The sequence below is a fragment of the Ornithodoros turicata genome, chromosome 2 (genome assembly GCF_037126465.1).
Source record: "Ornithodoros turicata isolate Travis chromosome 2, ASM3712646v1, whole genome shotgun sequence".
Classification (NCBI taxonomy): Eukaryota; Metazoa; Arthropoda; class Arachnida; order Ixodida; family Argasidae; genus Ornithodoros; species Ornithodoros turicata.
The window spans coordinates 55,341,536-55,368,023 of NC_088202.1; the positions used below are offsets into that span (position 1 = coordinate 55,341,536).

At 45.4% G+C, this 26,488-nt stretch overlaps 1 protein-coding gene and 1 long non-coding RNA gene across 2 annotated transcripts; one reads left to right on the forward strand and one right to left on the reverse strand.

Annotated features, from left to right (window-relative positions):
* Positions 1–7,478: 7,478 nt before the first annotated feature.
* LOC135383509 (uncharacterized) lies at positions 7,479–8,358 on the forward strand. The gene is made up of 3 exons (XR_010419915.1): positions 7,479–7,771; positions 7,849–7,919; positions 8,309–8,358. It is a non-coding gene; the product is annotated as an uncharacterized LOC135383509 (long non-coding RNA).
* Positions 8,359–10,489: 2,131 nt separating this feature from the next.
* Positions 10,490–14,969, reverse strand: LOC135383510 (uncharacterized). Its single transcript, XM_064612935.1, has 12 exons — positions 14,762–14,969; positions 14,479–14,661; positions 13,801–13,854; positions 13,482–13,532; positions 13,233–13,292; positions 12,271–12,312; positions 12,148–12,192; positions 11,926–11,979; positions 11,554–11,598; positions 11,417–11,485; positions 11,034–11,096; positions 10,490–10,885 (listed from the first exon to the last, which is right to left on the reverse strand). Exons 5-12 carry the CDS (start codon positions 13,239–13,241, stop codon positions 10,673–10,675), a joined length of 540 nt encoding a protein of 179 aa, XP_064469005.1. The 5' UTR covers positions 13,242–13,292; positions 13,482–13,532; positions 13,801–13,854; positions 14,479–14,661; positions 14,762–14,969; the 3' UTR covers positions 10,490–10,672.
* Between the last annotated feature and the right edge of the window lie 11,519 nt (positions 14,970–26,488).

Sequence of the window (26,488 nt, forward strand, 5' to 3'; positions counted from 1 at the left end):
CCTGCTACCTGGATATGCAGTTTCTAACCGTAACCGTGGCGACAACTCGTGAGGAGAACCTATCATATCGCCACCATGCAGCATTTGTTATGTTACAATCGCTTCACATTTTAATCTAGTCAAAAGCAAGGACTTTTGGTGATCGGTCTTGTATGATTACGTGCCCCTCCGTTATGTAACACCACACTGGGTTCTTCAACCTATGATAGATAAATAAATATATTGCCAAGTAAATTGTCTACAAGGCTCGTTGTTCCATTTCGCCACACTACCACAAGCAATTGTTAGAGTAGTGGCCCAGGGTATGAAGCTCGCCACTAATCATCATTCAAACAAAGTTCATAATGTAAAATCCTTTACTCAGAACACTGGCTTAACACAACAATTAAGAATAAAGAGAGTAAACATTTCATTGCCTATCCAGGTGGCATCATCCCTCCAACAGAGAACAACCAAAACAACATCAAAGGAGTCAAATCGGTGGTCCGCATTCCTTTCATCCAACGTATTTCATACGCTATTTGGAGGGCACTGTGCCCATCAGGCATTTTGACTGTGCATATCAAGTTGAGTGCATAGAATGTGATGCAACCTACATTGGCGAGATAGACAAAAGACGTGGGACAAGACTAAAAGAGCCAGTTGCCAGGGCTACTAATGCTTAGCTTAACTAAACAGGACCGAATCAGTCTACCACTGCTGTCCTAAGGGACATTTATTTTGATGGTGCAGTAACCTTTGCTCATGACTAGCGATGGGGCCCTAGAAAGTTCTTAGAATCCTGCTTTATCAGGCGTGATGCTTCAGCCTGTAATACATACCGTGGCCCCCTATCGGATGTGTAAGATTCCCTCTTAGGCTGATGTGCTCATCTTTGGCCTCTGTTGTACTGATGCCTAATGATGTAAATGCCACCGGGATAGGCGACAAAACGTTTACGCTCTGTTTTTATTCGTTGTGTTGAGCGGTGTTTGCTGTAAAGGACGCTACATTATGAGGTTGTCACCCGGCTTTTGGAATATATTTTCAAATAAAGTTGTTGTTTTACAAAGCTCAATACATTGCAGAAATCATTCTTGCTGCCTATTGTTTTGGGGGTGCCATCCTTGCAGTCACATGAAGCACTGAAGGGCCAACTTAAAAAGTAAAGGCAATCTGGTTTATGTTCTTGCCGACATGGCACAGCGTATGTACGAGGTAGCTCCATTTCAGAAGCCTGAGAACACTCAAAGCAATTAGTGTGCTAGCATCAGATATGGTGTACAGCATTACATATTTGCTTTTGCTAGGGCAACTAAGAAGGGTAGATAGAAAGGCAGCTACAACCTGTTTCCACAAAAGACACTCAGATTCATTAGCAATTTCCTCCAAGAGAGCCAAGGCTTTTTCTAGATTACTAGAACATGGGTACCTGGTTATAAATAACAAGAATTCATCTACCAGAAGTCAGTGTTTCACACACCCTGCTTTCCATCAACACTATTAAAAGCTGTGTCCCCCAAACCTGCACAAAATTCCTGGAGAGTCTTTACTGGACACTGTTGCTGTCCCTCTCACCAGGTGCTCTCTATGAACCCGATTCACAGTTTTGGATGCACTGCCTGAGCTAACTTCAGCATGCTTTCCCAACACGAATGGTAACTGCTATGAGGAGTGTTGTACTTACTGAAAGCAACATGAAATGCTGTACCTTGACAGGTAATGTTGATATCCTTCTTAAGACCGTAGAGAGATGTTCCTTGCTCCCTTTCTTCCAAATCTTACTATCAAACGCAAGCCCACTTGCCACCAAGCCAATGAGTTGTGCCTCACAGTCAGTGCAATCAAGGGAATCTCACTGAGGCTCAGAAAAGCTGTTTTCCATCGGGATCTGATCCAGAACTGAGCCGTGAGTAGCCCCGTGAAAGTACCAGGGTTTCTTCGAATTTTAGATGTGCCAGCGTTTGTTTTCCTCCCCTCCTTGTTTTTATGTAGTAGCGGATTACTTTAGCCTTGTACTGCTTTGGAGTTGAAGATGTGGAGATGATGTGAGAGGTGGAACTAGGCTTTATGCAAAATGAGGCAAAGTGTGACTACGTACAAATCTTATGAGAATGTTTATGTATCATTCACACACAGAGAGGATACGTGTTACATCTTTTTCCGGTTTTGATATTTATTTATTTATGAATATATCTCAAAGGCCATTGCAGGCATTACATGAGGGGGGACGTCAACATGGGTCACTTAACAAATACGGAAGTTACAAGGAACATACATATTTGGAAGACAAGACTATTTTTCGTTCGTTCATCAGTCTTGCTCAAGAAATTGTTCACTGTAGCAATGGTACACAATGTCACGAAAGGAGTGCTCATCTATCGTTCCGCAAGACTCATTAAAAAGTACTAGTGTTGTGTTTCAACACAACATGTTGAACTCATGAACCATGCATCATCCTGAGGGCTATAGATCATCCTAAATACAGGTGCTGAATTATTTTAAATGTAATAGACGAGCTGTGCGAAGAGGTACCCCCAGTTAGGATCTTGGGTACTTGAAGCCTGTGGCATTTACTGTGGGAAAGGCTTGTCAGACCCTCTTCACTGCACAGGCTGGGATGACCATGATCTTGTTTTTCCCAAGCGTGTGCCATACTCACCTTGCAAACGGGCGATACGCAGTGTATCTGCATGTACACAGATGTACATAAAATATAGTTTAGGCAAATAGGTAACCGGTTACAGTACAGTGTGTGCGCAATGTCATTTCTACATGTACCTAAGAGCAACTGCAGTTTACCTGCCCACACCTTGTACATTACTACACATGCTGTGTTCTTTTAGAACCCATTTTGTTTAGAACATTGTTTTACTTTTCACTGAATCGACAATCAAGAACACTCAATATCGCTAAAAACCTACGCTAAAACCTTATGCACAGGGCAATACATAAAAACGTGACTCAGGACACAGCACACTGACAATTACAAAATTGCCTACATTGGTTTTCTCCAGTTCAGAGTCGTGTACTGTATAGCCTTTTTATGTGCTGCGCCCTGTAGTGGAGTTTTTAACGACTTTATTGCAGGACCAAACCAGTTTTGGGCGCCCAAATTTTAACATCGTTCGACAAGGACACATGTGACTTCCTTGTGAATATAGTCGCTCATAGGTTCGCGCTGCCCACGGAGTTCAATATGCGACCTTCAGGACAGTCATATTGAAGAATAGAAGTTGGAAATCTTTGTGGGTTGTAATGCACTCATACTGCAGTCATTCGGCAGTGTTTTCGCAAGTGCGCATTAGATATCAGAACACGAAATTTCTGAGAACGTTTACATGTTCGACCACAGTGTGCGTTAAAAAGCTCATCGGTTACCTGAAGACAGGCGACTCATGCTGTTTGCTTCATCTGTGACTGATGTTCGTAGAGCTCTAACTTCGTCTCGCATTCGCGGCATCGGCGACGTTTCGAAAGCCTACCGAGCTGTTCAGCACGCAGAATTTTCCTCTCGATCGCAGAAAGGTCAGAAAGAAGTTCCGGGCTCGAAGTCTCCGCATTTCTTCCTTCGACGTCCATATTGAAGATCGCTTTCCGGACGGATGCCGGCGCTCTCACAAACTCACTAACAACAGAACTTCCGGTCCGGGCGCCCAATGAAACGTGGCCCTCGTGGTTTCGTCACGCACACGGAAATTGGCGGATGTCCACTGCAAAGAGGCTAGATTTCGGCCCCGATTGCTCGAGTTGAGGGGGAAAAGCGAAGCCTGTTTTCAGCTCCCCGTTTGGCAAACTTTGGCTCCGCGCACAGCCAAAATATTTCACGTGTGGCTTGGAGGCATATTATACCTTCGTAATAGATGCAAACGAAATATTTGTCGAACTTCTGGTCAGAGTCCCTTTAAAGATGCCATGAGTGTACACAGGATGAGCTCGTACAGCATCATTGTAGAGAGAAGTTGTGATGGAAAAATAATGGGCCTGGATGGCTATTTAGGACCCAATTAGGGACACACCTTGGCGGTTACACGCGTCTCTACGTCACACTCGACGCCTGTCAGCTCTGCGATGTTGTGCTGCAGTTCAGGAAGATTGCGCTAGAGACGAATAGGATGGATACCCTACGTAGCGTGTCCCTCGCCAGTTATGCGTGGGACAGAGCTCTGAAGCTCACCAAAGTTCAGCTCGAGCTCATGAGCAACCGCGAGATGTACGAAACGATGAAGAAGGTAATCAGGGGAGGCATTTGTAACAGCGTCCACTGATACTGTCGGGCTAATCAGGAGGGGTGCGATGATTAAACCCCCAACAGGAAAAGACTTTCATCCAGTACCTCGATGGGAACAGTTTGTACCTGTATGCGATGACTTGCCATCTCCCGACAGATGGTTTTGAGTAGGTCGATCCTTCGAGGTAGAGCGAGATCGATTTTCTCAACATTCCTCATGATTCGAAAGTGGGTTACGTCTACGTGGTAGACTTGTCGTATCCCGAAGAACTGCACGCGCTCAACAAAGATTTTTCCATTGCGCCCGAACAGAGGTGCATGGATGAGAACGAACTCTCCCCCTACCAAAGACACTTGAAACACGCGTTGGTGCTGAACGCCCCTGGCACAAAGAAACTCTTGCTGACGTACTACGACAAAAAACGCTATGTCATTCATTATGCATTGCTCATTCTGTACGTGAGGTTGGGTATGAAAATAAAACAGGTTCAGAGTATCCTTCCATTCCATCAAGACAATTTTTTGCGAACCTTGATGCAGAGAAACATCGCGTTGAGGAATGCCGCGACCACGAAATGCGAGCAACTTCTGTACAAAACCTTGTCGAACAGTACATTCGGTAAGACAATACAAGATGTGAGATGCATGAAAAAGTATGCTATAGCCTATGACAAAGGAAGCATGCTTCAAAAGGCTAGCTCAGTCGACTGTCAACATTTTCACGCTACAAGTGCAGTTACAAGTGCATCTTGTACGAGAAGAAGCAACCCCATTACGTGGGCTTTGCCATTTTAGAGATAGCCAAAGTCCAAATACAGAGCTGCATTTACGAGTTGCTCTTTTCTTGCTTGACGTGTCCAAGTGCAAATGATCTATAGCAATATGGACGGTATAATTTTTCTCTAACGTGTGAAAGCCTGGGAGCGCAGCTGATGAAAATTGAGGATATGTTACATCTGTCCTCCTATCCATCGGACCACCTGCTTTTCAATGACGAACATGCGAACCAGATGGGGTACCTCAAAGACCAGACGGGGGTGGAGCTGTTCAGGACTCCTTGCCATCCGAGCCAAAATGTACAGCATTCTCTTGGCTGGGACACTGGGACACACACACACAAACAGATCGCGAGAGCGAAACGAGTTATGAAAGTCGTAGTGAGGAAACACTTATTGCACAAAGTGTACCGAGATTCTCTGTTCAACAAAAGGACAGTCTCTCAGAAGCAGTGCACCATCCAGAGTATAAAGCAAGAGAAAGGAGAGAGTGAAACCGAAACACGGCTCTGCAGGGAGCATGCGCGAGGGGATGACTCTTGGAGGAAGGAAAACTAAGGAGGGAGCACGACCGTTTCTTTCCGAATCACGAAAGTGTAGTGGAAGTGACGACATATAGTACGCGTCATGAGGACGTCATATCGATCAGGTGACCGGAGGCAGCCAATCTGCGGTGAGCCTTCGCCACAACTGGGACAAACAAACTGGGGCAGCTGCCGGCGTGAATGGTGGTTTCTGGCGCCCGGCGAGATGCTAGCAATAAGAGATAGATATGAGATACTAGCAGTTAAGATTACTAAACCGACGCACAAGTGATACGGTAAAGTTCGTAGCATTGTCGCCGCACGTTGAAAACTTTCAGGGAAACAATTGTGCTGAAAATTTGACTGGAGAAAGCAATCACGAGCTGCGCGGAACGGATATGAAATCCGACGATGTTCTTGTTAGCGTTACCTATTCAGTGCCATTTAATTTGGCTCCATAACGTAGTATGGTTTCATTGTCTGTACCACGGTACTGAGAGTAACCTGCTGGATGCAACCGGGAAAGTACAGAACGCACGGGTGGTTATGCTGCATGTCGGCGCTGTACGCAAGTAGCTGAGAAAAATCAGTTTTTCTACTTGTGTTATCCATGAATATAACCTTCCTTATCTTGCCACCATTTCTTTGTCTCCTGTGATTAATATATATATATATACATATATATACGGAATGGAAAAAAAGGTAGCACCACTGGCCACCTGTATGCACTGTACCACATACTCACCCCATCCATATGAGTTTTCAAATGCAATATGTCGTGTCCCATCTCCGGACGATTTACTGAGGAGGACAGCTCCTTTTGCAAGTGTTTTCTAGGCATTGCACATGTGGGTGCAATACAATAGTATACTGAGAACTCTTGTGCTTGTCTTCGTGTCCCGTGTCTCTCGGTTATTCGTTCCTTCATCACAATAGTATACGCATGTACATACATCGGACACTTAATGTTTTCTTGTTTCATGCGGCACAGAAATAGGAGGCAAGTTAGCTGGTGCGAATGCGATGAGGGAAACATCTTGAGTTTGAGAAGCAAGCACAGGGACACGGACGAAGGGGAACATGGAAAAATACCAAGAAGCAGATGAGACAGACTCAAAACCAGCAAGTAGTCTGCCTCGGCTGCTCCTTTGTATTTTTTCGTGTTCCCCATAACCCATGTCCATGTGCTTATTTCTAAATCTCAAGGAGATGTTTCCCTCATCACATGTTTATGGCTTGTGCAGATGCATGACATAAGTTATATACATAATCACTATACATTTGTCTCAGAGCACAGATAAAACAAAAAACAAACAAACAAAAGGGGTTGGGGCCGAAGCCATGCAAGATCACTGTTACAAGGCAGCTGTCTCCACAATCTCAACAACTATGCAACGTGGCAACATGTTCACTTATTCGAAATAGCTGCAAAGTCCTAACTTACTGACCTTTAAACTGAGTCAGCTTTGTAAACATCTGCCTCACTCTTTTTACGTGAAGTTTTTGTGTTGTATCCTTGCTAATGTGATGCAGCCTTATGTCAATGTACTTCTCTGCTACGCACTTCACGAGATGGACATAATGATTGTCTAAAGGACTTTGATCGAACATGTGATCACGGAGCAAGGGAAAAAGGCTCCAGTCGAGGAATTTGTGGAGCACTTCGGAAGTAATTTTTGCAAGGATGTTCTTGGCCGTGAGTCTATTTTCTGCACTGGCAATCCGGACAACTTGTTCTGATTTCTGTGCAATTTTGATTACACTTTCAGATGGATAGAGCAGCCCTCCTCTGCTCTTTCGATATATAAGAGCATATGTTGGCTCCTCAGAAGGTGATGCAGTTAGTGCATTTATGCACATTTCACACAGCAGGGACTTCTGAAGTTTGCGCACACCAAATCCTGCTATGTATGTAACTATCATTCCCCCGCATTCTGAAATGTGCCCAGGATCAAGACAGTAATCGTGGTCGTCATCAAAACCCAAGTTTTCTTCACAGCTTGGCAGCAGTTGCCTTCGATCGCTTGTCCCGTTCAAGACCTCTTCAGAATGTGCGGCTCTTGCACTGCTCACATGGAGTATCGCAATGTGCTCCTGTGGCAAGCAGTTGCCAGTGGTGATGTCTCTGACTTCGTTTTGCACAATCAGTCGCTTGAATGCTGCGGCGAACTGTTGGGCACTAGGATTGTCATTGCACCGTCCATGGGATCTGATAGCACCAAAGAAAAGTTCGAGATGATCTTGGCTCACCTTATGAGATGGTATGTACATCAGGACCTTTTTCTTCACAACCAGTTCATCATAGAGAATAAGTAGGCTTTTCATTGCAATTTTGAAGCCCAAGAATCCAGTCTTCCGATTGGTCTTCAGTAGTGGGATGCCATTTGGATGTTCTCTCAGGCTGGACAGGTAAGTGTCTGCAATGTTGAATAGGGACTGAACGGAAGAGATGTTAGCTGAACACAGTGGCTTTTTCCAGTGCTTCTGATACATACTTCTTGAGTTTAGGACGTCAAAATATTATTAATGATTCGGAGAAATTGTTCTGTGTCTTGACTTTCTTCAAATCCATACATCCCTTGTGTGCGACATTCTGCAATGGCATCCGCAACAGACATACTTAGAACTTGAGCTGCCAAACTGACTTTCATTGGTTGTCTTCGCCAATCGATATGTGAGCTGCGGAGACGGTTAGCAAGGTGCAGTCCCTCTTTCTGTTGCAGACTGTGCAGCTTTTCGATGAAATTCCACTTTATAGCATTCCCGTCTGGACTCATTATGATCTTCTTGTCACACAGCGCATTTCTCACGAGCTTCAGCATATGACAAGGATCCATGAAAACGACAACAGCTTCACCTGTTTCAGGGTGCTGGAAACTTGTCTTCAAATTTTTGGGGTCACTGAAGTTGCACCCAAGCTGTATAAACATTGCGAAGTTTGACGGTGCCCCATCACAAGTTAAGGAGACAACAGTCACTCCCACTTCATGGGCAAGGACAAGACTGCGTTGTACTAGGTCAGCCCTTTATTCACCGCCAAGTCCATCAACAAGAAAATAGCCCAACGGGACCTTCCACCTTCCATTAATAGCCACTGCCATTATCACGAATGCTGCCTTAGCCATTGGCAAGCAATCGCCATCTGTTCCAGTGCCCATGTCAACATAGCCTGGGAATTGTTTGCCGTCCCATTGGAACTGCTGTCTGATTGAAATTTCATCCACCATGAGACTGCATAATGTTGGAAAGCCTGATTTGCTATTCTCTGTTGCTTTCATTTTCAATGCATTCAGAGCTTCTTTTGAGAACCCTGGCCTGCCATCAACTGATTGGTACCATTTGCTCAGTGTTTTTGGATGAGGCAGGCAGGTGTCGAATACACTCCGTACATAGTTATAGGCCCGAGGTGAATAAAAATGTAAAGTCAATGCAAATGCTCGCAGCTGAGGTGAGTACTGTGTGGGGAGGGGATTTCCTGTGCGTTTTGCAACCTGTCTTTTCAATAATTCTTGATTTGTAGCGCCAAGGCTCTCCAAAACTGCAACATTCTCCTCAAGCAGGACCTTCTGTCTTGTTAAATCCTTAATCACACCTTTCAGCCCCGCATTTCTTTTCTTTAAACGTCGATTTGCCTGTTGAAGTCTCTTTATCTGTTTGCTGCTTTTGGTATGTAGGGACGTATACCACTTGACCCGTTCTCTTAAGAAGGCTTTCTCTGGAGTATCAGCTGTGGATTTTGCCTAAAACAGATCCATATACAACATAAATTTTTGTGATGTACATTTTTACATTTTCTGACTTGGTATGTCCTTGTTAGAATCTTGTGAGGATGGGAAGGTTTTATCCTACAGCACACTTTGCCATCTGTGCACAGGACCCGTAAACTGACTCAAACCGGCATATATGTGGTGCATGTATACATGGTGTCTACTAAACCCCTCCTTACTGTTTTCTATCATTTTAGTAGAACTGTCAGGTCTACTTGAAACGACCACGAGTGGGAAGGAAATTTAGTTTCTCGTAAATGTTATATCCTTGTCTTCGAAATGATGTTGGGCCATGCCTCGTGAATATGTATACAGACCAGTATGTGGTCTGTAAATGCCTGCTTCTGGTACTGCTTTTTGGTCTTAATTTAATTCAGCCAGATCACATACTCACAATGCTTTCTAGTCCCCACAGTACTCCAGTTTACGAACTGCAGATACATGAATCACAAATCCGTTTACAGGGCTTGCGCAAACCACATTGTTGTACCTGATGTCGTCACAGGAATAAATGGGACGTTTCCTATCATTTATTCATTGAGAACGTGTCGTGTCGTCTTTTTTCTGTTCAGTGTCTCAGGTTTTATCGTCGTTTTACATTGTGCCAGCTCCCCTGCACCCTTGCACTTCGTTTCTTTTCAGTGTTCAGACCTCTTGCACGTCATGACAAATATTGACGAAGGGAGACTGTTCTTGCAGTCCTGACCGTTTCAGAGTAATATTTTTTCCCAATAATTAGAAACACCTCACAGATAAAATTACTGCACATATTACTACCATTCTCCCCAACAATTCCAGGTTCAGGAGGTTGGTCATCCTGGTATAGTATAGCTGATATGTGCCTTCAGACTACTGTTACAGGCTTATAGTTATATATAAAGAAAATGGGGTTCACATTTAGCCTGCAGTACGCCGTCTATAATATTTTAGACAACAATTATACTAGAGAACTTTCCATTCTACTGCAAACTTACCCCCTGTTGTAATTTGCTGTCATGATTCCTATTTAGAACAATAGCTAATTTACATAAGAACAGAAGGGACATGTAAATATAACTATTTTGCTGTCGTGATTCCTATTTAGAACAATAGCTAATTTGCATATGAAGAGAAGGGACATGTAAATATAACTATTTTGCTAAAAAAAAAACATGTTCATCTTCTGTAAGGTGCATGATCTCAGGGTAAATAGTCACACATGCTTGATTTCAGAAAAATTCATTTGTTTATTGATTCACATAGAGGAGTACATTGTGCAGAACAGAGTCAGTAGATGTTAGTAAAATCATCATTGAATCATCAGTCATAAGTGTTTAGTATACATTTTATTTCGAGCAGTGAGGTTAAAATGCATGCACATTCTGCCATGTGAGAAGAGAATCAGTATGGATAGATTTAAATGCAGATGCGGCTATATGCACCTGCTCTGTAACCTAAAATTACACACCATGCAAGACAGAAGGATCCGGGGCTTTTGCCGAACGATGAATGACTGCGTAATGCTAGCAGCTGTGTGTCTGCAGCACCTACACACGGGACTGAGCTTACCCATAACTTTTGCGCACTTGTAGAAGGGCCAGGGAGGGAAGTAAATCTTTTCTCTTCAACCTAAATAGGTAAAAACATTTAGAATATCATTCTTTGTGTCACAAGTGTTTGCATTGGAATGCTGTTTCCTTTTGGAGCCCTGTTATGCCAATATGCTTGCAAAAAATTGACAGCTATGGGTTGTCAACATAGAATTCACCATTCATACCTGACTTGCATGGTTTCCAGAACCAGGGGATGAGTCTTCCTCGAGTGCAGACCCACTTGTGCCCTAGAGTTACCATTTGCTCAAATAAATTGTAATGTGTAAAATTTGCATGAAATTTGCATGTGGTGCCCTTTCAGAAAGCCACATGTACTCTGAGAACTCTACTTGGGACCCCATTACGACAGCACTCAACAGTAAACTTCAAATGTGGGAGCGTAAGGGCTACTATATTCTGTGGTTTCCAAGGGCACTTACGTCACATTACGTGAAAGAGCATATATGCACAACTAGGTCATCATGGCATAGGGAGATGATGATACCCCAAGTGAAGTTAAGGGGAGCTCTACACTGTTTTCCTTTGTCAGAGCAGAAGTACTATGTACCTCTCGTGGTCCTTCAGCTTCCTCAGTGTCCACGCTGACAAGAGGGTCCCACAGGAGTTCAGAAACATGCTACATTTTCATAAAAACATTTACGTAAAATTTCACCAATCCAAGCTAAATGTTGTCTGGCATTATACCTGTTCCTTTTCCTCCATGTATTCTTGTGATAGCACGGGGGATTCCTGCAACAGGAGCATGACATGATGTAGAATTTACTTCATTTATTTTAAGTATATAGGCAAAACATCAAGCTCTACAACTGTTAACTTGTATGTCAGAGGCAGTGAACAAAGGAGAACCCAGAGAAGCACAAAAACCTTGGCACTAATATTTTATTCTGCGCTTTATGGCCTGCTTGGTGGAGTGCGCAGTGCATATAAATAGCTGCAATGCGTCTCTACACTGACTTAGCTTAAGTCACTGCATCTGGTCTGCAACAGGTCTCATTAGCAGTTGTGGAAATATTTAACACGCTGCGGAAACAATTACTTAAGGCAAATTTCTTTTACCTGTTGAACTTGCTCCACAGAGGGTGCACCTCCCATCACAGAACTAGAACTCTCCTGCAAAGTGTGGAGAAGAAAGTCAGCCTGCATATTGCCTAATGGATGTAAATGAAGGTTTACATATTTCATTTCTGCTGAGCAAGTGCAATAGAATACCTTGGTAAACTGAACACAAAATTAAATTGACAGCCTATTGAGTAGCACATAAGCTGGATAATATATTACCGCCTGCGTGTCAACCAGAGAGTCACAGGGAATTGGTGACGTGCCCTAGAATGTGAGGAATGCAGATACATAAGGCACATAAGTTCACTCCTCTCCAAAAGCTGCTGTATGTATTCATTTCACCTTTTGTGTCACGAGGTTCATCAGTGATGGTGGAGCCACTACCTGCAAAATTAATTCAGCATAGCAGCTAAAACATCTTTAGAGCATGTAACTCAATACATTAAAAAAAATTTCAGGACGTGTTTGTGCACTGAGCTTGCACCTTAATGTATAATATGAAGCATGTACCCAGGGCCGGCATCTACCTTTCACTTCCAGGGGGACAAGTGGGATATTTATTCCCCACTGCATTCGTGTTGCCCAAACTCTGTCTTTTAGGCAGCCCTTTCCACGTACTCGAAGGGGGAGGGGGGCAGTTGCGCCCCCCCCCCCCAGTAGACGCTGGCCCTGCACGTACCGATAGCTGTGAACTAACTATACGTACTTAGTGTCTTGTGTTTGGAGGAACCTCTTTCTACCCCTTCTCCCTTTTGCATCATTGTCACTTACGTTAAAACTCTGAAACTCAGGGCGATGACCAATATAGGTACAGACCAAAGGTAGTCCTGAATTACAGGCACTGGAGAACACTGTACATTCAGCATGGCCGTTGTGTCTTGTGTTCATAAAATACCTGAGAAGCTCCCTCTGTTTCATTTTCTTCCTGATATCACATGAGATTACACTGTGTTACAGTTAATGGAATAAGACCCAACTCTACACCCCATTTTTCAATATAGAGTTCGACAACTTTGTTAACTTTTCTGCACATGTTGAGAATATTTCGTACCATATGCAAGTGCAATATCGCATGGTAAGCAGGAATGACGCAATGTGCACATTTTGGTGAACTTTGTACGACAATTGTGAGTGTGCCTTTATGGTCTGTTAGGAAGATGAAATATACATTCTTGTGGCAGAAGATCAGGAACACAACTTTTTTTTGTTACTGGATTGTCACTTTAACCAAGTGTATACCTATGTACCTAGTATCTACACTCATATACCCCCAGATGTGGTATATTAATTTACAATTGTGTTACCTGGCTCATTTGCGACACCGGCTCAACAGGGAGGTGTTCCGTGGAAGGACTTCAACTATCCTGTGAAAAGCACTATGTTAGCTTGCATAAAAAAGTAAGCGCTTGACTCAGTGCTCTATGCGTTCCTTGCCATGTGCCCAACTGTCATCGCTGTATTCATTTTGGGGATAGCGAGTTAGCCAGCTATGAATACGCATGACTTGAACTACAAAACAAGTCTAGGAGAAACTATAAAAAGTGATGCATTACCACTTCCATTTCCATAGTGGTGAGAGGGTCCCACAGCAGCTCAAAGCTAGTCTGGAATTTGAAAACACCTATGAGCCCACAAAATGCACTATTCAGATTACTATGCAATTGCATCACTAGGGGCCTGCCGTACACACTGGGTGATGTGACGGAAGGGGGTGATGTGCTGGAGCAGTATTACACTTTCTGTACAGTAACATATATTTTTATGTATTGCAGACCATGCTACTGTGTACAGTGTACCACATATGGAAAAAGATTCATTATGGGAGAGGGGGGTGACATGCAGCCTATAGTGATGCCGCTGCTGCTATTGTACCTCTATGGCTCGCCCCTGTGTTTGCAGTGGTGTTGCGAATGATGTAGAAGCAACCTGAAAAATTAAAGCCCACATGAATGAGGCCTTACACGTCCTACAGCTTCAATGTGCATAAGTCCACGGTTGTGGGTATTGGGTCCACGGTATTTTGTGGGGGGCGCTGATAACCCGGCAACTTCCGCGCGATAGCGCAAGAGATAAAAGAGCGAGCGCTCGGGAAAAGAGTGATATTCGTGCGGCGGGCACGCTGGCAGACGGTCACAGAAGCGAGGAGCGACGAAGCGGGCAGACGGCCAGCAGCTGTGATGTAAGGCAATAAACGTTGTTTCTTTTGTTCAACTGCTGTGTCAGTGTTCTTCGGGGTTACGGCGGGGTCGAATACGGAACCACCCCGGGTATGTGGGCCGAGGTTCCCACAAAATTGGCGCCCAACGTGGGGCATATGTTTACTGATCGAGCGTGCCACAATCCCAGCTGTGGACGGCCGTTTCGAGCTTCTTGGCTCTCATCGGCACAGCGTAGGGATGTGGCCGGGTTATCAGCGCCCCCCACAATTTATATCACGTGCGACATGCAACCAGCGTGATAACTAACAAGCAGTCAAGCTAGACTACCCATTTGACGATGAAAGCATTAAAAGTATCACGTGCGCGCTCTGCGTCGTTTATGTCGTCCTACCTCATGTTGTGGGAAAAATCTGGGAACTGCACATGGACGAAGTCGGACGAGAGACTGCGTTTGGACGAAGTCGTCTGGGTGAAAGTGCTTCGAACAAACTCGGCTCCACTCTGGCGGCACCCAGTTCACGTCTTTCCCCAAGGCCTCGATCCATTTTGCTCTTAGCTGTGGGTTTTTTTAAACCTACACAGTGACGAAAGCAATAATCAGCCGTAACTTAAAGTCCAGTATTTCTGACTAACAACTTTCAGTTTCCTTGCATATGAATTGATCATATACTCACGAATGGAATGAAACTCCAGGCTCTTTGCGAAGAGAGCGCGATCTGCAGCGTTGCACGCAGCAGGTCGGCATCTCCTACACGCTGAAGAATGTAAATGAAGTTTCAAGTGCAACTGCAGCAAACACACGCAATTCAAGATCCTTGAAACGCACGATCACAAACCAAAACTCGCACTCACAGCTCCTCTGACAGCTGCGGAGAGCTGGGAGAGGAGGATTGTTTGTCCCAGTTCCTTCTCCTCACCCAAACTTCCGGAATCGCGCAAAATGACGTCACACTCCCTCCTTATTTTCCTTCCTCCATGGGATGACTGCTGGCCGCCGGCCGGCCACGTCGTCGTAGGGGGCGCCAGGAGTGGGCGCTTTTGTGTCAGTGGAGCGCTGGCAAGGGGATGAAACTCGCGAGTTCACTTGCGGACTAAAGTGAGGCGCTGCGAGCCTTTCGCGTCATCAAACGTCATGAAACGTCAAAATTTTTACGTCGAAGCGGGAGTTCTCTACCGAGAGCATCCCATTGGCTCCTGCGGCCGCTCCCCTGGTATGCGAGCGCTCATTGGTCGGTTTGAAATTTTAACCTTTTCATGGCGCGCGTAAGCCGGCACCGCCGTGTCTGGGGTGCCGGAGAAGCTCGCCGTAAAGTTTCGAAATATGGTGCAGCGGGGACGCACGCAAAGCATCTTTGCCGGTACCGCTTTGGATGGTTCTTAGTGCCCGTCGATACCGACTCTGGAAAACTCGAATCCTCTTGGATACTTCTGCAAGTTAATTCAGTGATACATAAGTGGAAGGCAGGTCTGCTTCGCTTGCTTGGCGCGACAACGATTCAAGAAGGATCAATGCTGTGTTTTTCCACTCGATGGCAGGTAAGTCAGTTCCTATTCCATTCTGCCGCTATGCTATAGCGTAGCATAACATAGCACTGCAACTGTGGCGTATACGCAACATTTCGGCCGGTAGAATTTTTAGTTTTCACGTTTTCTGATCTTCGTTCTGGTCTTTCTTGCTCAGGTATCAACTAGGTACTGCTCAACTAATATCTGCTTCAGAAAAGCATCTGCATGGACGCAATAGAATGGATATGCCACCCTGAGTGGTTGGAACATCATCTTTCGGCTTAGCAGCTGCACAGGTTCCTTTGTGACGGGTCAGCCTTGACATGTGACACTACACAAGCAGCAAAGGGATATGGATATGTTTTCTGTCATGCTGGATTTGTGAATGTGTGTGCCTGTGCAGTGAATTTACTGATCTACTGTGAAATCTTCCACGTGAGACATATCAACTAACAGTGAATACGAAGTTGCTTTGGCATATTACTCGAACTTCAGAAACAATGTTCATGTGAAGTTTGTGTTTGGCGCAGATACAGAAGACTGCATATGTGTGATTTGGAAATACCAATCCCGAAAAATAAAGCACCTTGTGCAATAGAAAGAGCCAACGCTTCCGCGTTTTATTTATTTCACTGGATGCGAACGAAAATCCAGAACCGCCAAAGCGGGGGAGAGAACAGAGGGGAAAGGGCAAAAGAACCCGTCGGCAGCGTCGCTTTACGTCACCGGTCACCCAGGGAGACAAAATAAAACAAAGCAAAAACCCACTCTACCGAGGCCCAACGATTGGCCCGACGTCAGAGGTCACGTGAGTTTTTCCCGACAATAGAAATATACTACACGTTCATTCCCCTGGCGTTGGTTCTCGTAGGGAAAGGACGTGCGGTCAGTCGCTTTGCCATTGCCGTGCCACATCAGTTGAGGCCTGGCTGTCGACGGGAGCGAACGCTCCGTTACCGTAGGGGAAGCTAAGTTATTTGCCGTAGTGGTCTTGGCACATTTTTACCTAGCCCTGCGCTTGTCTTAAGCCTTTTCCCCGCCTGACTGGACTTGGTTAGCAGTGTTGTGCGTCTTTAACTAACCTTTCCTCAATGCTGTCTCATATATATAGCTGTGTTCATTTTTGCCCTGCGGCTAGTATTTTGTCCTTGTCATCTTGTGTTAGCCGTTGAGTTTCGTAGCATTGTGCGGTGACGCTGCAATTAGGCCTGGACGCTCATCTTAAGCCTTTTCTTCGTGCTCTTGCATATTTTGACTTTAGTGGTGACTTCCTTGCCGCTAGTATTTTGTTGTTGTCATCTTAGGCAGCGTTCACACGGGGCAACTTTTTGCAGCAACTATGAGCAACTTTGGAGTTGCTGTCAGCCGGCAACCTCCAGCAACTCGAGTTGCTCCGAGTTGCTGCGAATCGCTCCCGGACCGAAAACTTGAGAAGTTGCTCGTGCATCGGCCAATCAGAGAGGGAAGCATTGCCACGTGACTCCCGATGGCGTTGTGGATTTCGTTCGTGGGTTCATAGGTTCAAATCCTGGAGGTGCAGCTAAAAAATAACTTTTTCTTTTTTTACGAACTTCACGGAAACATATCAGTTGCCACTTCTGGACGGCAATAATGATCTATTGGAGTAATAAAACTGACTGAAATTTGATAAACAGCAGCTAAAGAAAAGATTCCACCAGTTCGATTCGAACCCACATTGTCCGGTCGCCATAAGGTTGCTTGTGGGTGCAACTACAGAGTTGCTGCGTGTGAACGCGGACTCGAAATTGCTCAAAAGACGTTGGTTTGAGTTGCTTCGAGTTGCTGGGAAAAGTTGCCCCGTGTGAACGCCGGCTTAGTTGAGCTTTGTAGCGATGTGCATCTTAAGCCTTTTCTCTGTGTTCTCGCAAGTTTAGATTTGTTTAGCATTTGCTGTAGCAGTTAGGCCTTTCCCCCCATACTTTGTATGTGCTATCGCATGTTTAGACTTGCTTAGTAGTGTCTTTCTTGTTGCAATATTTACGCACTGCCAGTATTTTGTCATTTTTTCTGTCTTCCATGCATATTTCGATGAGGGGGACAGTGGCGCCATCTGCTGTGATGCCTTGCAACTAGGTACCCACCTGTCGTCGACCTCTGCAACTACCAGCCGCCAACGAGCAACATGGCGGTCGGTGGTCAGCCGCCCCATTCAGGAGCAATTTCTGTGATCTGGCGTTGTTGATGTTCAAATAAATTGTTTCTGTCCACTATATTTCTGTCTCTTTTATTTTTTTATGATCACGTGTATCCGGAAACATGCAGTATGGTCTGGATACGAGTCTGATGCTCCCCAATTAGTGTGGTGACTGATTGGATAGTCCCAATTGCTGTGGGGGATCCTGATTGCTAATTAATTGCTAATTTAATGGTGTCCAAGCTGCTTGCGTGTTTGCTGATACTCGTGGTTAGTGCGTACTACTTGGGACTACTGCATGATTTATGACCTGTTTTATTTCCTTTTTACAGTTGTAAATTGACTTTTTATAATTATGCCTACTCAATACACTACTCTACACACTACTATGATTTATGACCAGTTATGACTACAACTTTCACATGACTTTCTTGTTTACAACTATAAACTGACTTTTTATGACTAAGCCTACTAATGCACCACCATAGGACAGTATGGGACTACCTGCATGATTTACGACCTATGCAGGCGGAAGGAAGTAATTTGCGATAGGAATAGGGCAGAGTTAGATCGTTATTGCATGCGGCTGGCTGATGTAGGTGGATGGAAGTAGCCTGTGGTAGGAATAGGTCGGAGTTAGTTGTTATTGCATGCGACCGATTGATACAGGTGCAAGGGAGTACAATGTGGTAGCAATAGGCTATGATTAAATCGTTATTCCATGCGGTCCACTGACGCAGGCAGAAAGAAATAGCCTGCGGTAGAAATAAGCTATTGTTAAATCGTTGTTGGATGTGACCCACTGATGTAGGAGGAAGGAAGTAGCCTGCAGTAAGAACAGGTCAGAGCTACATCGTTATTGCATGCGGCCCAGTGCTGCAGGCGGAAAGAAGCGGCGGTCCGTGTTAGGTGAACGTTAGATCGTATTGCATGCCGATTGATGTAGGCGGAAAAGTAACCTGTAGAAGCAATAGGTTATCGTTGAATCGTTACTGCATGTGGCCAACTGTTGCAGGTGGAAAGAAGTAGCCTCCGGTAACGATACCCTAGGGTTAAATCGTTGTTGCATTCGACCCACTCATGTAGAGAACGGAAGCAGCCTGCAGTAGCAATCAGCTATGGTTAAATCGTTTTTGTATTCGTCCCAGTGATGTAGACGGAAGGATCAGGGGTTGTATTGTTATTGCATGCGGTCAACTGTTGCAGGCGGAAAGAAAGGGTCTGCGGTAGGAATAGGTCAAGGTTAGATCGTTATTGCATGCGACCGAATGATGCAGGTGCAAGAAAGTAGCCTGTGGTAGCAAACGTTATGATTAAGTCGTTATTGCATGCGGTAAGCTTGCGCAGGCAGAAAGAACTAGCCTGCGGTAGCAATAAGCTATAGTTAAATCGTTGCTGCATGCGACCCACTGATGTAGACTGAAGGAAGTAGCTTGCGGTAGGAACAGGTCAAAGTTAGATCGTTATTGCATGCGGCCTTCTGCTGCAGGCGGAAAGAAGTGGTCTGCGGTAGGAATAGGTCAAGGTTAGGTCGTTATTGCATGCGGTCAGCTGATACAGGCAGAAAGAACTTGCCTGCGGTAGCAATATGCTATGGTTAAATCGTTGTTGCACTCGACCCACTGATGTAGGCGGAAGGAAGTAGCCTGCGGTAGGAATAAGTCAAAGTTAGATCGTTATTGCATGCGGCCTTCTGCAGCAGGCGGCAAGAAGTGGTCTGCGGTAGGAATAGGTCAAGGTGAGGTCGTTATTGCATGCGGTCTGCTGATGTAGGCAGAAAGAACTTGACTGCGGTAGCAATAAGGTATGGTTAAGTCGTTGTTGCACTCGACCCACTGATGTGGGCGGAAGAAAGTAGACTGCGGTAGCAATAGGCTACAGTTAAATCCTTGCTGCCTCTGGTAGAAAAAAATTGGCCTCTCGTAGCAATACGTTATGATTAAATCGTTATTGCATGCGGTCAGCTGATGGAGGCAGAAAGAACTAGCCTGCAGTAGAAATAAGCTATGGTTAAGTCGTCGTTGCACGTGATCCACGGATGTGGACAGAAGGAAGTAGTCTGCGATGGGAATAGGCCAGAGTTACATCGCTATTCCATGTGGCTGACTGCTGCAGGCGGAAAGAAGTAGCTTGCGGTAGCAATAAGCTACAGTTAAACCGTTGTTGCATTCGACCCACTGATTTAGCGAAAGGAAGTAGCCTGCGGTAGGTATAGCTCAGACATATATCGTTATTGTGTGCGGGTGACTGATGCAGGCAGAAAGAAGTAGCCTGCGGTAGCAATAAGCTACTGTTAAATCCTTGCTACATTCGACCCACTGATTTAGCGAAAGGAAGTAGCCTGCGGTAGGTGTATAGGTCAGACATATATCGTTATTGTGTGCGGGTGACTGATGCAGGCGGAAAGAAGTAGCCTGCGGCAGCAATAAGCTACAGTTAAATCTTTGCTACATTCGACCCACTGATTTAGCGAAAGGAAGTAGCCTGCGGTAGGTGTATAGGTCAGACATATATCGTTATTGTGTGCGGGTGACTGATGCAGGGGGAAAGAAGTAGCCTGCGGTAGCAATAAGATAGTTAAATCTTTGCTGTATGCGACCCACTGATTTAGCGGAAGGAAGTAGCCTGCGGTAGGAATAGGTAAGGCTTATATCGTTATTGTGTGCGGGTGACTGATGCAGGTGGAAGGAAGTAGCCTGAGGTAGCAATAAGCTACAGTTAAATCTTTGCTGCATTCGACCCACTGATTTAGCGAAAGGAAGTAGCCTGCGGTAGGTATAGGTCAGACATATATCGTTATTGTGTGCGGGTGACTGATGCAGGCGGAAAGAAGTAGCCTGCGGTAGCAATAAGCTACAGTTAAATCTTTGCTACATTCGACCGACTGATTTAGCGGAAGGAAGTAGCCTGCGGTAGCAATAGGCTACAGTTAAATCTTTGCTGCATTCGACCCACTGATTTAGCGGAAGGAAGTAGCCTGCGGTAGGTGCAGGTCAGACAAATATCGTTATTGTGTGCGGGTGACTGATGCAGGGGGAAAGAAGTAGCCTGTGGTAGCAATAAGCTACAGTTAAATCTTTGCTGCATTCGACCCACTGATTTAGCGGAAGGAAGTAGCCTGCTGTAGCAATAGGCTACAGTTAAATCCTTGCTGCATTCGACCCACTAATTTAGCGGAAGGAAGAAGCCTGTGGTAGGTATAGGTCAGCCATATATCGTTATTGTGTGCGGGTGACTGATGCAGGGGGAAAGAAGTAGCCTGCGGTAGCAATAAGCTACAGTTAAATCTTTGCTGCATTCGACCCACTGATTTAGCAAAAGGAAGTAGCCTGCGGTAGGTGTATAGGTCAGACATATATCGTTATTGTGTGCGGGTGACTGATGCAGGCGGAAAGAAGTAGCCTGCGGTAGCAATAAGCTACAGTTAAATCTTTACTACATTCGACCCACTGATTTAGCGAAAGGAAGTAGCCAGCGGTAGGTATAGCTCAGACATATATCGTTATTGTGTGCGGGCGACTGATGCAGGGGGAAAGAAGTAGCCTGCGGTAGCAATAAGCTACAGTTAAATCTTTGCTGCATTCGACCCACTGATTTAGCGGAAGGAAGTAGCCTGCGGTAGCAATAGGCTACAGTTAAATCCTTGCTGCATTCGACCCACTAATTTAGCGGAAGGAAGTAGCCTGTGGTAGGTATAGGTCAGCCATATATCGTCATTGTGTGCGAGTGACTGATGCACGGGGAAAGAAGTAGCCTGCGGTAGCAATAGGCTACAGTTAAATCCTTGCTGCATTCGACCCACTAATTTAGCGGAAGGAAGTAGCCTGTGGTAGGTATAGGTCAGCCATATATCGTTATTGTGTGCGGGTGAATGATTCAGGGGGAAAGAAGTAGCCTGCGGTAGCAATAAGCTACAGTTAAATCTTTGCTGCATTCGACCCACTGATTTAGCGAAAGGAAGTAGCCTGCGGTAGGTATAGGTCAGACATATATCGTTATTGTGTGCGGGTGACTGATGCAGGGGGAAAGAAGTAGCCTGCGGTAGCAACAAGCTACAGTTAAATCTTTCCTGCATTCGACCCACTGATTTAGCGGAAGGAAGTAGCCTGCGGTAGCACTAGGCTACAGTTAAATCTTTGCTGCATTCGACCCACTGATTTAGCGGAAGGAAGTAGCCTGCGGTAGGTGTAGGTCAGACATATATCGTTATTGTGTGTGGGTGACTGATGCAGGGGGAAAGAAGTAGCCTGCGGTAGCAATAAGCTACAGTTAAATCTTTGCTGCATTCGACCCACTGATTTAGCGGAAGGAAGTAGCCTGCGGTAGGTATAGGTCAGCCATATATCGTCATTGTGTGCGAGTGACTGATGCACGGGGAAAGAAGTAGCCTGCGGTAGCAATAGGCTACAGTTAAATCCTTGCTGCATTCGACCCAATAATTTAGCGGGAGGAAGTAGCCTGTGGTAGGTATAGGTCAGCCATATATCGTTATTGTGTGCGGGTGAATGATTCAGGGGGAAAGAAGTAGCCTGCGGTAGCAATAAGCTACAGTTAAATCTATACTACATTCGACCCACTGATTTCGCGAAAGGAAGTAGCCTGCGGTAGGTATAGGTCAGACATATATCGTTATTGTGTGCGGGTGACTGATGCAGGCGGAAAGAAGTAGCCTGCGGTAGCAATAAGCTACAGTTAAATCTATACTACATTCGACCCACTGATTTAGCGAAAGGAAGTAGCCTGCGGTAGGTGTATAGGTCAGACATATATCGTTATTGTGTGCGGGGACTGATGCAGGGGGAAAGAAGTAGCCTGCGGTAGCAATAAGCTACAGTTAAATCTTTGCTGTATTCGACCCACTGATTTAGCGAAAGGAAGTAGCCTGCGGTAGGTATAGCTCAGACATATATCGTTACTGTGTGCGGGTGACTGATGCAGGGGGAAAGAAGTAGCCTGCGGTAGGAATAAGCTACAGTTAAATCTTTGCCACATTCGACCCACTGATTTAACGGAAGGAAGCAGCCTGCGGTAGGAATAGGTAAGGCTTATATCGTTATTGTGTGCGGGTGACTGATGCAGGTGGAAAGAAGTAGCCTGAGGTAGCAATAAGCTACAGTTAAATCTTTGCTACATTCGACCCACTGATTTAGCGAAAGGAAGTAGCCTGCTGTAGTTGTATAGGCCAGACATATACCGTTATTGTGTGCGGGTGATTGATGCAGGGGGAAAGAAGTAGCCTGCGGTAGCAATAAGCTACAGTTAGATCTTTGCTGTATTCGACCCACTGATTTAGCGGAAGGAAGTAGCCTGCGGTAGGAATAGGTAAGGCTTATATCGTTATTGTGTGATGGTGACTCATGCAGGCGGAAAAAAGTAGCCTGTGGTAGCAATAAGCTACAGTTAAATCTTTGCTACATTCGACCCACTGATTTAGCGGAAGGAAGTAGCCTGCGGTAGCAATAGGCTACAGTTAAATCCTTGTTGCATTCGACCCACTAATTTAGCGGAAGGAAGTAGCCTGTGGTAGGTATAGGTCAGCCATATATCGTTATTGTGTGCGGGTGACTGATGCAGGGGGAAAGAAGTAGCCTGCGTTAGCAATAAGCTACAGTTAAATCTTTGCTGCATTCGACCCACTGATTTAGCGGAAGGAAGTAGCCTGCGGTAGCAATAGGCTACAGTTAAATCCTTGCTGCATTCGACCCACTAATTTAGCGGAAGGAAGTAGCCCGTGGTAGGTATAGGTCAGCCATATATCGTTATTGTGTGCGGGTGACTGATGCAGGGGGAAAGAAGTACCCTGCGGTAGCAATAAGCTATAGTTAAATCTTGGCTGCATTCGACACACTGATTTAGCGGAAAGAAGTAGCCTGCGGTAGCAATAGGCTACAGTTAAATCCTTGCTGCATTCGACCCACTGATTTAGCGAAAGGAAGTAGCCTGTGGTAGGTATAGGTCAGCCATATTCGTTATTGTGTGCGGGTGACTGATGCAGGGGGAAAGAAGTACCCTGCGGTAGCAATAAGCTATAGTTAAATCTTGGCTGCATTCGACCGACTGATTTAGCGGAACAAAGCAGCCTGCGGTAGCAATAGGCTATAGTTAAATCCTTGCTGCATTCGACCCACTAATTTAGCGGAAGGAAGTAGCTTGTGGTAGGTATAGGTCAGCCATATATCGTTATTGTGTGTGGGTGACTGATGCAGGGGGAAAGAAGTAGCCTGCGGTAGCAATAAGCTACAGTAAAATCTTTGCTGCATTCGACCCACTGATTTAGCGAAAGGAAGTAGCCTGCGGTAGGTATAGGTCAGACATATATCGTTATTGTGTGCGGGTGACTGATGCAGGCGGAAAGAAGTAGCCTGCGGTAGCAATAAGCTACAGTTAAATCTTTGCTACATTCGACCCACTGATTTAGCGAAAGGAAGTAGCCTGCGGTAGGTGTAGGTCAGACATATATCGTTATTGTGTGCGGGTGACTGATGCAGGGGGAAAGAAGTAGCCTGCGGTAGCAATAAGTTACAGTTAAATCTTTGCTGCATTCGACCCACTGATTTAGCGGAAGGAAGTAGCCTGCGGTAGGTGTAGGTCAGACATATATCGTTGTTGTGTGCGGGTGACTGATGCAGGGGAAAACAAGTAGCCTGCGGTAGCAATAAGCTACAGTTAAATCTTTGCTGCATTCGACCCACTAATTTAGCGGACGGAAGTAGCCTGCGGTAGCAATAGGCTACAGTTAAATCATTGCTGCATTCGACCCACTAATTTAGCGGAAGGAAGAAGCCTGTGGTAGGTATAGGTCAGCCATATATCGTTATTGTGTGCGGGTGACTGATGCAGGGGGAAATAAGTAGCCTGCGGTAGCAATAAACTACAGTTAAATCTTTGCTGGATTCGACCCACTGATTTAGCGAAAGGAAGTAGCCTGCGGTAGGTGTATAGGTCAGACATATATCGTTATTGTGTGCGGGTGACTGATGCAGGCGGAAAGTAGTAGCCTGCGGTAGCAATAAGCTACAGTTAAATCTTTACTACATTCGACCCACTGATTTAGCGAAAGGAAGTAGCCTGCGGTAGGTGCATAGGTCAGACATATATCGTTATTGTGTGCGGGTGACTGATGCAGGGGGAAAGAAGTAGCCTGCCGTAGCAATAAGCTACAGTTAAATCTTTGCTACATTCGACCCACTGATTTAGCGAAAGGAAGTAGCCTGCGGTAGGTGTATAGGTCAGACATATATCGTTATTGTGTGCGGGTGACTGATGCAGGGGGAAAGAAGTAGCCTGCGGTAGCAATAAGCTACAGTTAAATCTTTGCTGCATTCGACCCATTGATTTAGCGAAAGGAAGTAGCCTGCGGTAGGTATAGGTCAGACATATATCGTTATTGTGTGCGGGTGACTGATGAAGGGGGAAAGAAGTAGCCTGCGGTAGCAATAAGCTACAGTTAAATCTTTGCTGCATTCGACCCACTGATTTAGCGAAAGGAAGTAGTCTGCGGTAGGCATAGGTCAGACATATATCGTTATTGTGTGCGGGTGACTGATGCAGGCGGAAAAAAGTAGCCTGCGGTAGCAATAAGCTCCAGTTAAATCTTTGCTACATTCGACCCACTGATTTAGCGGAAGGAAGTAGCCTGCGGTAGCAATAGGGTACAGTTAAATCTTTGCTGCATTCGACCCACTGATTTAGCGGAAGAAAGTAGCCTGCGGTAGGTGTAGGTCAGACATATATCGTTATTGTGTGCGGGTGACTGATGCAGGGGGAAAGAAGTAGCCTGCGGTAGCAATAAGCTACAGTTAAATCTTTGCTGCATTCGACCCACTAATTTAGCGGAAGGAAGTAGCCTGCGGTAGCAATAGGCTACAGTTAAATCATTGCTGCATTCGACCCACTAATTTAGCGGAAGGAAGTAGCCTGTGGTAGGTATAGGTCAGCCATATATCGTTATTGTGTGCGGGTGACTGATGCAGGGGGAAAGAAGTAGCCTGCGGTAGCAATAGGGTACAGTTAAATCTTTGCTGCATTCGACCCACTGATTTAGCGGAAGGAAGTAGCCTGTGGTAGGTATAGGTCAGCCATATATCGTTGTTGTGTGCGAGTGACTGATGCACGGGGAAAGAAGTAGCCTGCGGTAGCAATAGGCTGGAGTTAAATCCTTGCTGCATTCGACCCACTGATTTAGCGGAAGGAAGTAGCCTGTGGTAGGTATAGGTCAGCCATATATCGTTATTGTGTGCGAGTGACTCATGCACGGGGAAAGAAGTAGCCTGCGGTAGCAATAGGCTACAGTTAAATCCTTGCTGCATTCGACCCACTCATTTAGCGAAAGGAAGTAGCCTGCGGTAGGTATAGGTCAGACATATATTGTTATTGTGTGCGGGTGACTGATGCAGGCGGAAAGAAGTAGCCTTCGGTAGCAATAAGCTGCAGTTAAATCTTTGCTGTATTCGACCCACTGATTTAGCGAAAGGAGGTAGCCTGCGGTAGGTGTGTATGCCAGGCATATATGGTTATTGTGTGCGGGTGACTGATGCAGGCGGAAAGTAGTAGCCTGCGTTAGGTGTATAGGTCAGACATATATCGTTATTGTGTGCGGGTGACTGATGAAAGCGGAAAGAAGTAGCCTGCGGTAGCAATAAGCTACAGTTAAATCTTTGCTACATTCGACCCACTGATTTAGCGGAAGCAAGTAGCCTGCGGTAGGAATAGGTAAGGCTTATATCGTTATTGTGTGCGG